Genomic DNA, 13,149 nt, shown 5'->3' on the forward strand with positions numbered 1-13,149 from the left:
ACATAATGCTGTTACAACTAGTTAAACATTAAGAAATAAATTAGATTATCACTTCATACCTTACATCAAGTATATTACAAATGGATATAAAAATATATATTTTTAAATGAAACCATGAAAATACTAGAAAAATAAGTGATTATGTAAAGAAATATATGTTCTCAAACATGAAAACTCCAGAACCAGATCATGGCAATTGTGGAAATCACATCTTATTTTTAAAAATGGAATAGAACAAATTAATTTTTGAACAATAATCTTTATTAGTGTGTTTTCAAAGGTACATAATCCTGAGCTACTGCATTTATATATTTATATTATTCTTTTAAGTTTGCATGTATTTTGCTCCAAACTCTGATGAGTACATTTTTATACTAATTAGGAACATAAATAATTTAAAATATTCTTATCCCTGGAATAGCCAGTTAACTTACTCAGATCATCTCATTTCCTAATTCTACATTAAAAGCTTTAGAACATTATTTCTCAGCTAAGCAATTTCTTTTTCAAAACTGCAAAGATGGGCAGTGTGAGAGCTGATTCCTTAAATCCTAGTGAATTCTTTGAAAACTAAGATCTATTTTTTGTCTTAGATCTATTTTCTTGAACAAATTGATTATCTGACCAGCTATATTTGAGAATGGTTAAGAGTAACTACCTCTAATCTCAACATTTTAGCCAGTGTAAAATGCTATAGGCTCCCTTCACATATAAGTAGTTCAAAATTATCCCAATGAGAAAACTTTACCATGATTTAATGAAAAGGAGGGTGGCCCAGTGTAAATACATCTTTGTTTAAATGGTTAAGTATTATAAAACATGTTCCATAAAATACTTCCTCCAGGCTATATAAAGAAATACATACGGCTGATTAATATTAAATTTCATAAATCTAGAACAGGACTTTTATAATTGGTAAATAAAAAAGACAGACAAAAATGAAAGACAAACGTCCTGTGATCTTTAAGGGAAAAAAAAAACCCACAACATTTATCCAACGTTATCTTTAACTGTGGACAAATAAATATTTTCATTCTTGTATTTGAAATTACTACCAAAATATTGTATCTTTCTATAAACAACAAAAAACAAGCATACAGCATCTAGAAATGGTTTTATCTGACAAGAACGTCAAGCGTTTGAAGATACACTCAAATTTTTTTCCTGAATAAAGTTACTATGATCTTAGGTTAAAGTTACAATAAGCAATTCGAGCAAAATGCATATTGCTTAAATTTTAAAGCAAGCAATTTTGATACCATTTAATTAAAATTAAGTATAAATGTAAAGATACTGTAGAAACATTTATAAACACTTCTTGGGAATACATATCAGCAAGTAACGGAATAACTGATTTAAAAATAATGAAAGGTGATGTTAGATCTAATGCTTGGTGACAGATCCAAAAATATCTTTATGAGATGTAAAAGAACATGAAGACACTGCTTTATTATTCAGAGCTTGAAAATCTAGCAGCAAAACAAAATATTATTTGCATATAATGTAATGCAATGAGCATTTGTTCATAAGACTCCCAAAGTCCTGAAACTTTATACATAAACCAAAATGGAATCCATTAGGATAAGTGATTTAAAGATGTCCAGAGTAGCTTATCAAGAACAGCTCGATACTCTCACCTGCGTCACTTAATCATGAGCAAGCTTATGCAAAACTGTGTTCTGGATAACTCACTCTTATGGCTCCCCAATAACAAGCTCGTATAAGGCAGATGGAACCTAAGAGATAAGCAATTGCCCAAGAAACATAGGTTGCATGAAATCGCCTTGCAAAATCTTGGGTGCCAACCTAAGATAAAAAGCAATTAAAAATTAAAAGATTAGAAACTTTAAAAAATTATCTACTTGTGAGAACTTGTGTTGGCTTACATGTGATTTTTACGAACTATATCCCTGAGGCCACAAAATCCCTATAAAATATGAGCTGGTGTATTTCTTGACTATCACTGACGGCAAAATTTAATAAGATGATGCTACTAGTTATAGTAACTATAAATTTTGTGAAGCAAAAAAGCTCACTAAAATATGTTATCTCCAAAAGGAACTTAATCTATGTAATTCCTTAGTATTGTGTGACACAATTGGAACATTGCTAATAATTTGGGACCAGGTAGAACAAAAGAGCATGGAAAATTAATGGAATGGCAGCAAAACAGATCAGTCCCTTCTACTTCTCGGGCAATCCTCGTGCCAACTGCTAAGTTTTTGTCTCCTCTAAAAATAAGCCACCCTCATGTGGATAATCACCTATGCTTGACTTCAATAAAGCGAAGGTGGTTTTTCAGACTTCCACCGCTGAGTATGGCTTTGTCTTTGGCCGTGGCATTAAGTAAAAGGAAAGTGAGCTTTTATTAAATAGATGGTAAAGGCCCTGATGTCAAGGACCTTCAGAGGTGTCCTAAGACACCATGTTACCTGGATGGGCAAGCCCCACTAAACACAAGTCTGAAGAATGAATTTCAAATGGCCCACAGTCCTTCAGAAGCTTCTGGGCCTGGTATGCCAGGGGGCAGGCTGTTCAGGGGTCAGTCACTGAAGGTTGTCCCAGGCCTCAACATTTACTCATGATAAAGTTGAGAGTAAAGGATTCTAACAGTAATACTCACAGTCAATCCAACTCCAACGAAAATACATATCATTCCAATGGTAATGTATGCACAGCAGCGTCTTCGCGGAAGTGCACTACCCACTGAGGAACTGCAAGTTCATAAAAGCAAAAGAGACTACTAAGTGTTTACATGATGATTCTCTACTTCATCTTTGTGAGTACTCATATATAGCTTAATAACATACATACTTTCATTTATTTCTTCAACTTGAAAGACGAGAACATGCATAGAAATGTCATTTTTAAAGGCTAACATTAGCCATAATCATGAATGGTGAATTTATAATATATTATTGTGGCTTTAAACAAAATTTAAGCCTTTGTCATTGACAATATCCACAAAAAAACCATTGTGGTCAATAATGATCTTTCAAGATAAAAATCTATTTCCAAACACTCTATTCCAGAATGGAAAGTGAGTGCTATCTTACGAATAGCATTTTCATGTCAACCTTGAAAGTAGAATACTAAATCATATATAGCTGAGGTTTCCCCTCTAGCCTATACTTTTCAATGACCAATTCTCCAGTCCTGGAATCAACTTTTAAGATTATGAAAACCCCCATCACTCGAATCTGTTTCAGGTCTCCTAGGTTTCTCCTTATCTGTATCAGAACTTGCTGAACAATGAGTTCTAGGATTTTTTTTCTGCCCCAGTCTATTAAGTCTTTGTCCATAAATCAAACAAAAAAACCCCATAAGTGCTCCTGTTTTTTTAATAAAAAAAAAGTTATAACAGTATATGCTTAGTGTAGAAAATTTGGAAAATAAAGAATAAAAGAAAAAGGAGAATTACCTATAATCCCATTACCATAAAGAGTCACTCAATATTTTGACATATTCTCCTCCAGCCATACTTTACAAATATAGCATAAGCATTTTCCTATGTTATTAAGAATTCTTGAACTGGAATTCTGATGGATGAATATATTTTAACCAATTCTCTTCTATTGGACAATTAGTGTTTTCATTATTATAAGTAATGCCAGCTAAACATCGTTTAAAAGCACTGTGCTTATATTTTCATTGGTTTCTTCAAATACATTTTTAGAATTAGGATAACAAAACTAAATGATTTTTGAAATCATTTAATATAGATTGCAAGAAGCCTACGGAAAATTCATAAAAGCATATACAGTTATCATACTTTTCAATTTAAATTCCAAATCCAATAGTTTTTCATTCTCTTCATTTCTAATTTTCATAATTTTCAAAATGATACAAGCATAGCAGAGATCAAACAACCAAATTAGTGCTTTCTTCTCTTCTGAAACATGCATATATTAACACAGATCGCATATCAGGTACTGTGTCATTGAATGATACAATGAAGAAGCTGATTTGCCTTTGTGTGACCAGTGTCAACATCATGCCTAGCACACAGTAATTGCTCAAGGAATGTCTGCTGACTACATGAATACAGAAATGAATCACTTACTAAGCGTAATTTAGAAATGTGCTATTCCAAAGAGGTTAATTTTGCAAAACAGAAAAATGATTTTAAGTCCCAAATCTTTTTAAAATTTGATAAGCGATGCTGCAAACATAATAACAATTCATAACTTAACTGAAACATAAACATGGATGACCTGGCGGTCATCCTTATTTGCTGTAATGCACAGCTTGCTATTGGGAATCACTAGGGCATCTAGGATTCATTGCTTTATGTCATATTTAGCCTTAGACGACCTTTAGTTTTAATTCCTATATGTTCATTTGGTTGTTCTCCCTGCCTTCCACCTCACAGCTGGCCATTATGTCTCATTTACCTGTGGATCTGCCTCCAGCATCCTAATCTACCATGGATTAGAAACCAACTAAGCTTATTAGAATTATGTACTGAATAAGTCAAAGCTTTCTAAGTGAACACAGGAGCTTTCCTGTAGGCCAAAAGAATATACTTTAATTTCAGTGCATGAATTCTGCTTAGAAAACCCATGCCCATTATTCATCACAACCTAAACTGTCACTACCTCTGGGAAGCCTTCTCAGAAAATAACCAACCTGGTGTTCATCTACAACACAAGTGCTACCTCATCACCGGCGAGGCAATGACCAATACGCACCTGCCGCGTAGATGATAAAATCTCATACCCTTATGTCCTATGAGGTGTCCGTATGCAACATACAGTGCTGAACAGAACTCTTATCTTCTTCATATTGAAAATGTCTTTTTCTCTCTTTGCTTTTAATATCTTCTATGTATCTTGTCATATATAATTTCACTATGATGCATTCATTCTACATGAATTTGTTTTTCTTTTTGAATCTAAGATTTAGTTTTTTATAGATCTGAAAATCCTTTGGAATTACCTCTTCAAAATGCCCCACCCCATTCTCTATTTTTTCCTTCTAGATCAGGTATGTATTAGATGTTCTCATATACATTTCTCTTAATATTACTTTCATCTATGTCCGTCTGATGAATTCTGGGTAATTTACCTCTATCTTCCAATCCACAACTTTAGTTTCCAGCTTAATCTGATCTGCTGTTTAATCTATACATTACATTCAAATCTCTGTAGGTTTTAATTGTTTCTTTTTAAATTTGCCTGGTTATATTGTTTTGTTAGTTAAATTTTTATTGTGAGAAAATTACAGATTCATAAGCCATTGTAAAAAATAATAAAGAGAGATCTCATATCTTCTCTACCCAATTCCCCGCAATGGTGGCATCTTGCAAACTATAGTACAGTATCATAACCAGGATATTGACATTCATACAGTCTACTGAGATTAACTTACCTTTTTATTTATATTCCTTTGCATTTGTATGTGTGTATTTAATTTCATATAATCTTATCACACGTTAGTTCACGTCCCCACCACGACAGTAAAGATACAGAACAGTTCCATCATGAGGGTCCTTTAATAACCACATTCACAGCCTCCTGCCCACACACCACCACTAATCTCATCTCCCTTTCTAAAATTTAGTCATTTCAAAACGTTACATAAGTGGAATCGCACTGTAGGCAACCTTGTGGGACTGGCTGCCTTCACTCAATATAAATTCCTTCAGATTTGTCCAAGCTGTTGGTGTCAACAGTTCGTTCCTGGGATTTCTGCGCAGTCTCGAGGTGTGGATATACCAGTTTGCTTACCCACGCACCATGGAAGGACTCCTGGGATGTTTCAGATTTCTGCGTGTGCCTGGTCATTCCTCATCCGTTTTCTCCCTATTTCTACTTTTTAAAAATATTTTAGACCTGTTATAACATACTCTGTATCTAATAATTATAATATTTGAAGTTCTTGGGAGTCTAATTATGCTGTTTGTTATTGATGTTGATTCTGCTTATGGTATATTAATTATTTCCTCATGTGGTTGGTAATTTTGTTGAGAATTTATTTTGGCAAAATTTTCATTTGTTTTCTCATTTGCTCTCTAGAATGATACCAACCCTCAACTACTTTAAAATCATTTCTGGGACTGGGTTTTCCTACACCATATAAATGAGCTAAAATATAAAACTCAACCTCATTGCTCTTATAAAATACTCACTTAGTAATATCCCTTTCCTGGTGAATTTCTGTCCCCACCCCTCCAACCTCCTCTTTTCATGTAGAATAGTCTTTTAAGGGCTTTATTTTTTTTAGTGGGGGGGGTGGATTCCAACTCTTTACCTTCTGTAGGTCAAGGCCTTCAGTCTCATTCTTCATCTGAATACTGATACTGAAAGCTCTGGGTCCCTGATGTTGGCAAACACCCTCAGGACACTCCTGGTTGTCATTTCCTCTTCATTTCTGGTCCCTGGAGATTTTCTTAACTTTCATGTGAACTGAATTATGCATTTAAAGAGATGTTTGTTATAGTTAACTACTCTTTCGTATTACTGGATGTGAAACTCAAGAGCCTCTAATATACAAAAAAAATGTGGACAACAAATCTCCAAGAGGAAAAGCTCATGCAATGTTTCCCAAACATCTAACTGTGCGCTCTTCAAATGCTTACCTTTCCCCTTCACAGTAGCATTATGAAGGACCCCTGGAAAATGAAAGAGGTGCCAAGCAGTGGACTCTGCAGCACAATCTTCAGATGAGGTAGCCAGGCAAGGCTCTGTTAGGTGGGGCTTGTGGACAGGATAAAATGTGAACAGATGGGGGAGTAAGAAAGTCATCTTAGCCAACAACAGTAGCATTGTTCAGGTATGAAAAATATAAGAATTCTGTTCAAGGAACAAGCAGAAGAATAACCTTTCTTTCAGAGAAGGTTTCTGTAGGTGAGCAGCAGAAGTGTAAGAGCCCATTTGTGACGTTAAGTAGGTGTCTGAGTGCTCAAGGACACCCAGGTAGAAACAGCAACAGGGAAAAGACTGAATGCAGGTTGTGCAGTTACACTAGAAGCTCCAGAGAGAGATCTGGGGTGATTATATGGCATACAGGTTGGGATTTTATGGCATACAAATGACAGGGGAACATATTAGAAAACCCAGATATAATATGGTCAAGTTGCAACCCTGGAAAATAGAAAAATTTGCCAATTTGGAAGAGAAAGTGAAGTCAAGAAAGGAGATAGCAAAGCAAGGAGAAGTGGGAGAAAATTATATCTGAAAACTAAGAAAATAATAAATTTTAAGGAAAAAAACAGGATGATCAACAGAACAAATACTACAGAGAAAAAAAGCAGGATGAGGACTGTTCAGATCCACTAGAATTTGCAATTGGGATGTGGACTTTGTCAGAACAAATCTAGTTGCTAACTGCACTTACTCCAGAGAAAAGAGGGTGCCAAGATCAAATGAAGGGAAAAGACTTGAAAGGAAGAGATTTGCTCTCTCTGAGAGGAGGAAATGAAGTGAGCAGATACAAATAGGTTTAGAGCAGGAAGTGTGAGGATGAGGGAGTTCACAGACAGCCTCGATCATCTTAGAAAAACATGAGGCATCTCATTTGCTGAGACAGCAGGTATGAGGGGTGGGCATTTAGAGGAACAGTAAGTATCTGGAGACAATTGCTTTGGGGAATTGGGGAAGGACTTAATCAAGGACACTTCAAAAAGGAATATCAACCAAGGCTTTAGCTGACGTGTAAAGCTATACATTTGTAAAAAGCTAATCAATACAGAATTTCTTCAGCTTCAAGTTATCTGGGGGTAAAGGGAAGGAGGAGCCACGGCCATATCGATCCAAGATTGGTGGTTTGAAAAGCAGATGGCTGGATATGAATTTCAAGGAATGAAGACTTAGCCAATGTAGCAAACCTAGGAGTCTCTCTATGCCTAATATGGCCAAAATGAACTTATCATTCTTCTGCCAGACACAGTTCTAGAGCCTGTATTCCGTATCTCAGTGAATGATTCCACAGCCTCTCAGATATCAGGCCACGCTTGGCCCTGACCTCTCTTATCTCTCTCCATATTCGGTCCTGTCTACTCCATTTCCCTATCTGCACAAGTAGGTCCTTGCACAAGGAACCATCCCACCCTCTTCTTCACATCATCCGCACACATCCCTCCCTCTCGGACGCCTTCTACCACGCCCCCTCTTCCTCCTATCTGACCAGGGGCTCTTCAGAGTAGGCACTGTGGGGCACACCTCCTTCAAGGCACTTAAAACTTTATAATGGTGGTCATCCTCTTTTCTATATCCACCAGACTGAATTCTCTGAAGGCAAGGTTTCATCTTTTATTTCAAGCACCTGGTAACAAGAACAGCACTGTTTGTTGAATTCATGAATAATTATAAAAGAAAGCACTAAACAGCAAAATAAAAGAGTGAGAGTCAACTATTGTTTCAAATGGCAGGAGGCAATACATGAAGCACATCAGTGATGTAGAGAAATAATATTCAGCGATAACTATCATGGAGTCCATCACCAACTCGACTAGTCTGAGGTCCATTGTAACATTTGCATGGAAATGTAATCCGACTTGTATTTCAGATTGCCAGGACTACACCCTCTGTGCAACAGTAACCATGTGCTGCCCAACTGAAAGAGGAACCTTGCCACCAGCGGCAACAGCCCAGCAGCTGAACGAGCACCAGGAAGATGGAAAAAGGCTCCTTGGCCTCCGGAGCCCTGGGGAGCCTTCCCCTGCACGTTCTGTGATGGTTTCCGGGGAATGAATCGGTAGTCCCTAAAACTTAAAAGTAACTTCGAATAGTTGATATTTGTATTTGAAGAAATAAAAGTCTATCTCAGAATCTTACTTCAATAGATGATTCATCATCTCGTTATGAAGAAAAACATTCAATGAGAAACCGAGACACAAGCCACGAGCACCCATGTGATCACAGCATCTTTGCTCAAGTCAGGAACGAGTGCCCTGAGCCCTCCCATGTCTAGCATGTGATTCCAATGCTGTCAACATCCCTCGAGAATGATATTTAAGCAGATTTATCCTGTGTGAATTTCTATGTGAGCCGTTCCCTAAGTAACTGATACAAATTCTTCTTCCCATTAATACATGGTCTTATGTTTTAACTGGAGTACCAGACATGCAAAACTTCTTTATTAGTAGTAAAATACTGCCACTGTTCTAAAATAATTAACCAAGCACATCACTTCAGCCAAATCTTTGATCTCTCTAACAGTTCCTCACTGCAAAACGAGGGTGCCAACTCCTGCACCCTGGACTGCTGGGCAGATACAGCTCGTACTCTGCGTATACAGAGCAACTGCCACTGTGTTTAGTAGAGACTGCCAATCACAAGAAGTCTGTTTATTATTTCCTAGAGAATTTTTTAATTCAATTTAGTGTCCTCAGTGAAGATATCTGCAATTTATTTTTTTTCATTTTTGTAAAAATACGTATAACACACAAATACGGATCACTCACACATATATTCACATACTTGTGTAGCGGGTGTCCCTTGAGTATATATTTTTCTGTGTACATCTTTTGGGTTGTCCACTTTGCTTTTCCATGTACAGACTTCTACTGAATTCAACAAAGTTAAGAATTCAGATGATTAATTTCACAAAAAAATTTAAAAATCTGTTCCTTTGAAACTAGAAATATGCTGTGAAGAGTTATTCTCACAGCGCTATATTTAGTTGACATTAGTTCTAACAGAGATAAATGGAAACAATTTGTTCCATGTTCTGTACTTCTCGGGCACTTTTTACTCCTTTCCTCCTAGAAATCATTCCTAGGATTTCTCTGCTATTAAAATAGATAAGGTATTTATATCATACTAAGGATCACACAAATTAAACTATGAACTCATATTTTCAATTTTCAAAACTGAATTGTCAAAACATTCCAGTTTAATTTCCTTAGCTTAAGTTGTAATCCACACATAAGTAGAGAATAATAATTTTTAAATTAAAATATTATCAAAGTAGATTCCGTGCAGAAAGCCATTACTACAGCAGGCTGAGATGGCTCTCCTTAGGAAAGTCTGCTTGCGAGGCTGGCCCTTGGTGGGCATCTGAGAACTTAGATTGCTAGAAAGTCTCCACCACTCCCTAAGAGCGGCTTACGACACCTCATTTGTGCAAACACCATGGTTTATGCTGATACCCGCTTTCCTCCTGGGAGAGTGGAAATCTGGTGTGTGTGAGGCAGTAGGTGCCTGCATGACCAGCTGCATGAAAACCTCGGGCACCGCGTGTGTCATGAGATTACTGAGGTTAGGAGGGGCTGAGGGAGGCGGGTGCGACCACTAGGACCGAACTCTGGGTTTCCTCCAGACTTCCCCCATGTGCCTTTTTCTTTTGCGGACTTTGCTTTGTAAACTCTCACACTAATAAATCACAGCTGTGAGTACAAATATATACTAATTCCTGTTAGTCCTCCTAGAAACCCATGGAATCTTGGAGTGACTTAGAGACCCCCAACACAACTGTCGTAAACTGTCTTTAATCAGAATATCCTCTATTTTTTCCCATTATTATATTGCCTTTGGTATTTTCTTTAGGTGCGCCATTTAGGAATAAGGAGAAAGACTGAATAGTTAAAATAAATAAATAATTATATAAGATTTGCCGTCAGATAATAATCTTCTTAGGCAGGAGATGACAACAGCTAACAACTACCTAATTATGAACCCCCAAACAATTAGATTTATCTCCTAGATGAGAGCCCATTTTTAAAATTTAATTTTACATTATTTGTAATAGACTGTAACCTCTTAGGACATTTGAAAATGATAATTTTAGTTATTTCTTTCTTATAAGTCAATTTTTCCTTCAGAGAGCAATAATCAAGCTAAATCATTTTAATTTCAAAATGGAATATGTAATCAGTTTAAAAATTTTTTTTTAAGTCTTGAAAAGTATAAATATATTGAGCATTCAATCATCCTACAGCGTCTTAAAATCGAAATCTACTTAAATGAGAATTCCGAAACCTTTAAGCTGTTCTCGAGTACTTCCCAGGAGCATTTCCAGCGCAGGGAACTTACATTTTTTTGCAGTGTGGGCATTTTGCCAGAGTGTTGAACCTCAGTTCCATCCACTGTAAAACAAATAAAGAGAGGGGCAGAAAAGGAAAACAACTGAAAACTACCAATCTGATAAGACGTTTCTTTCAGTTCAAATGTTATCAGAGGTCACGGTAGAAGCAACCACCTTCTCATGGCTGACATGAGCTTTTCCCTCTAACGCGTCTCCTCCACCCTTAAAATACAGTTCGGGATTCCCCTCTGAGACAGTTCCCATGGTTTTTCCAAGGTTCTGACGCAATCTAGGTTTGCTTTACAGAGAAAACTGAATGCACTGCTGTAACCGGGGTCATTTCTTCAGATTTATGTCCCAGTTCACTCCCAGGGCATAAAAACATATTTCATGTACCTTCGACAGTTTGTTTTTCCTTTAAATCTTGAGGTCTAGCCTTTTAAATACATGAATATTTAGACTCGCTACTGAAATCCAACCACTTATTCTATTAACGTGGGAAACGCATAAAGTAAATAAACTAAATAACTTAGAACAGGGACAACCCAAGTCAGGAAGCTGCTTTCTGCTCCTCCTTTGCTTATGCTGTGTGACAACGACATACTCCCGTGGTGCAAGTTTCTCTCCCACCTCCCTCCCTGTGAGTGAGCAGGCTGCCTTCCTCATGGGACTGTTACTCCGGTACCTGAAACGAATTACTGGTAGTAAGCTCACTGGTTGAAAGAATGTGCAATACAAATTTAAAGTAAATCTTATTTATTTATTTATGTATTTTAGGCGAGGCAACCCTTGGTTGACCTCACAGATTGTAAGGACCTTGTCAGCTTACAATCCCTTATTCTTTTTTATTTTTTACACCTACAGCACCTGGTCTTCCTAGGTGGTCTCCCATCCAAGTACTAACCAGGCCCGGCCCTGCTTAGTTTCCGAGAGCAGATGGGATCGGGCTTGTTCAGGGTGGCATGGCCATAGACTTAAAGTAAATCTTTATCACAAAAAATATATTAAAAAATGCTTCTCATCTTCCATCTTGTTTGCTTTTCGATATACTTTCTTGTAAAGTATACATTTCCTTTCCAGTTTTAGGAGAACTCCTTTAAGTACTTTAGCAGTTTTATCATCAAAAAAACTTTTATTAAAATTATTTTTGCTTATGATTTTGAGTCAGTCATTTCTCTTTTCATAATTTTTCAAAATTATAGGTAAAGTAGGGCTTCACTAACTTAAACATAATCAAATGTTTTCCACAAGATATATAGAAGATAACTTTCAGGATGTATCTGATGTATGATTTTTAAAAAATTTTTTCATAATTAACTTTTAAACAAAAATTAAGAAAATATGGGTTTGCTAGTCCTGTGTGAATATATTCACACAGGGAGGTGGGGGAGGAAGGGGGGAAGTTTTAAAAAGTTTAACTCCTGCTGCATGTACAGATATTCCAATCAGTGATTTACCCTCAGATATAAATAAATACCCTCAAATAGAAATAAACTCAGGAAAACTTCTATCACAAAAGAAAAACAAACAAAAAGCACAGAGAAAACAGAGATAAGTCATAAAAAAGAATATCTCAGGAAAAAAATGTAAGTAATAGCTTCAAAAAGATGCTATAAAGAAGAGAACACTTTAGAAAAAGGAAAGATTAATCAGAGAACACAGGAAAACTCTTGGAAATTAAAAATTGAGCTAGACTCTCTAAAATTAAAATTTTGAATTAAATTAGAAGATATGGGTGGAAAAGTTTCCCAGTAAGTAAAATAAACAGCGAGAGAGAGAGAGAAGAAAGAGAAAGGAAGGAAGGAAGGAGGGAGGGAGGGCGAGTGAGTCAGCTCAGGTATCTGTCATAAGGAAAGTCCTAGAAAGGGAACGAAGCGAATTGTGGGGATGGGAAGAGCGCCCACCGAGGACCCAGACGGGTTCACACGCGCCCTCCCCAGGCACATGCCAGGGCTTTCACAGCACCTGAGAAACGAAAGAGGAAAGGGAGTATAAGGAGGGCGAAAGGTCTCACAGAAAAGGTCACAAGTCAGAACCCCAGCTGGATTTCTCATGGAGCTGGGAGACGCCTTTACGTTTTTGAGAGGAAACAACTGTCAATCTACAATTCTCTGAATCTGAGCAAATTATAAAGTGAATGCGACATTAGATTAAAACCTGTTTAATAAGTGAAAGGGTTCA

The 13,149-nt window shown here is 36.7% G+C and overlaps 1 protein-coding gene and 1 non-coding gene across 2 annotated transcripts in view; both read right to left on the minus strand.

Moving 5' to 3' along the window:
• Positions 1–8,238: 8,238 nt before the first annotated feature.
• The window catches only part of PIP4P2 (phosphatidylinositol-4,5-bisphosphate 4-phosphatase 2), a gene marked incomplete at its 5' end in the record, with an annotated part of 13,593 nt that continues 8,682 nt past the window's right edge, over positions 8,239–13,149 (minus strand). The window contains 2 exons of the mRNA XM_015598627.2: positions 8,239–8,710; positions 10,977–11,029. Coding sequence (XP_015454113.2) covers positions 8,452–8,710; positions 10,977–11,029 — 312 coding nt within the window. The remainder of the gene's footprint in view (positions 8,711–10,976; positions 11,030–13,149) is intronic.
• On the minus strand, positions 11,824–11,942 carry LOC112472685. The gene has a single exon (XR_003043739.1). It is a non-coding gene; the product is annotated as a 5S ribosomal RNA (ribosomal RNA).

The sequence above is a fragment of the Pteropus alecto genome, unplaced genomic scaffold (assembly GCF_000325575.1).
Source record: "Pteropus alecto unplaced genomic scaffold, ASM32557v1 scaffold87, whole genome shotgun sequence".
Classification (NCBI taxonomy): domain Eukaryota; kingdom Metazoa; phylum Chordata; class Mammalia; order Chiroptera; family Pteropodidae; genus Pteropus; species Pteropus alecto.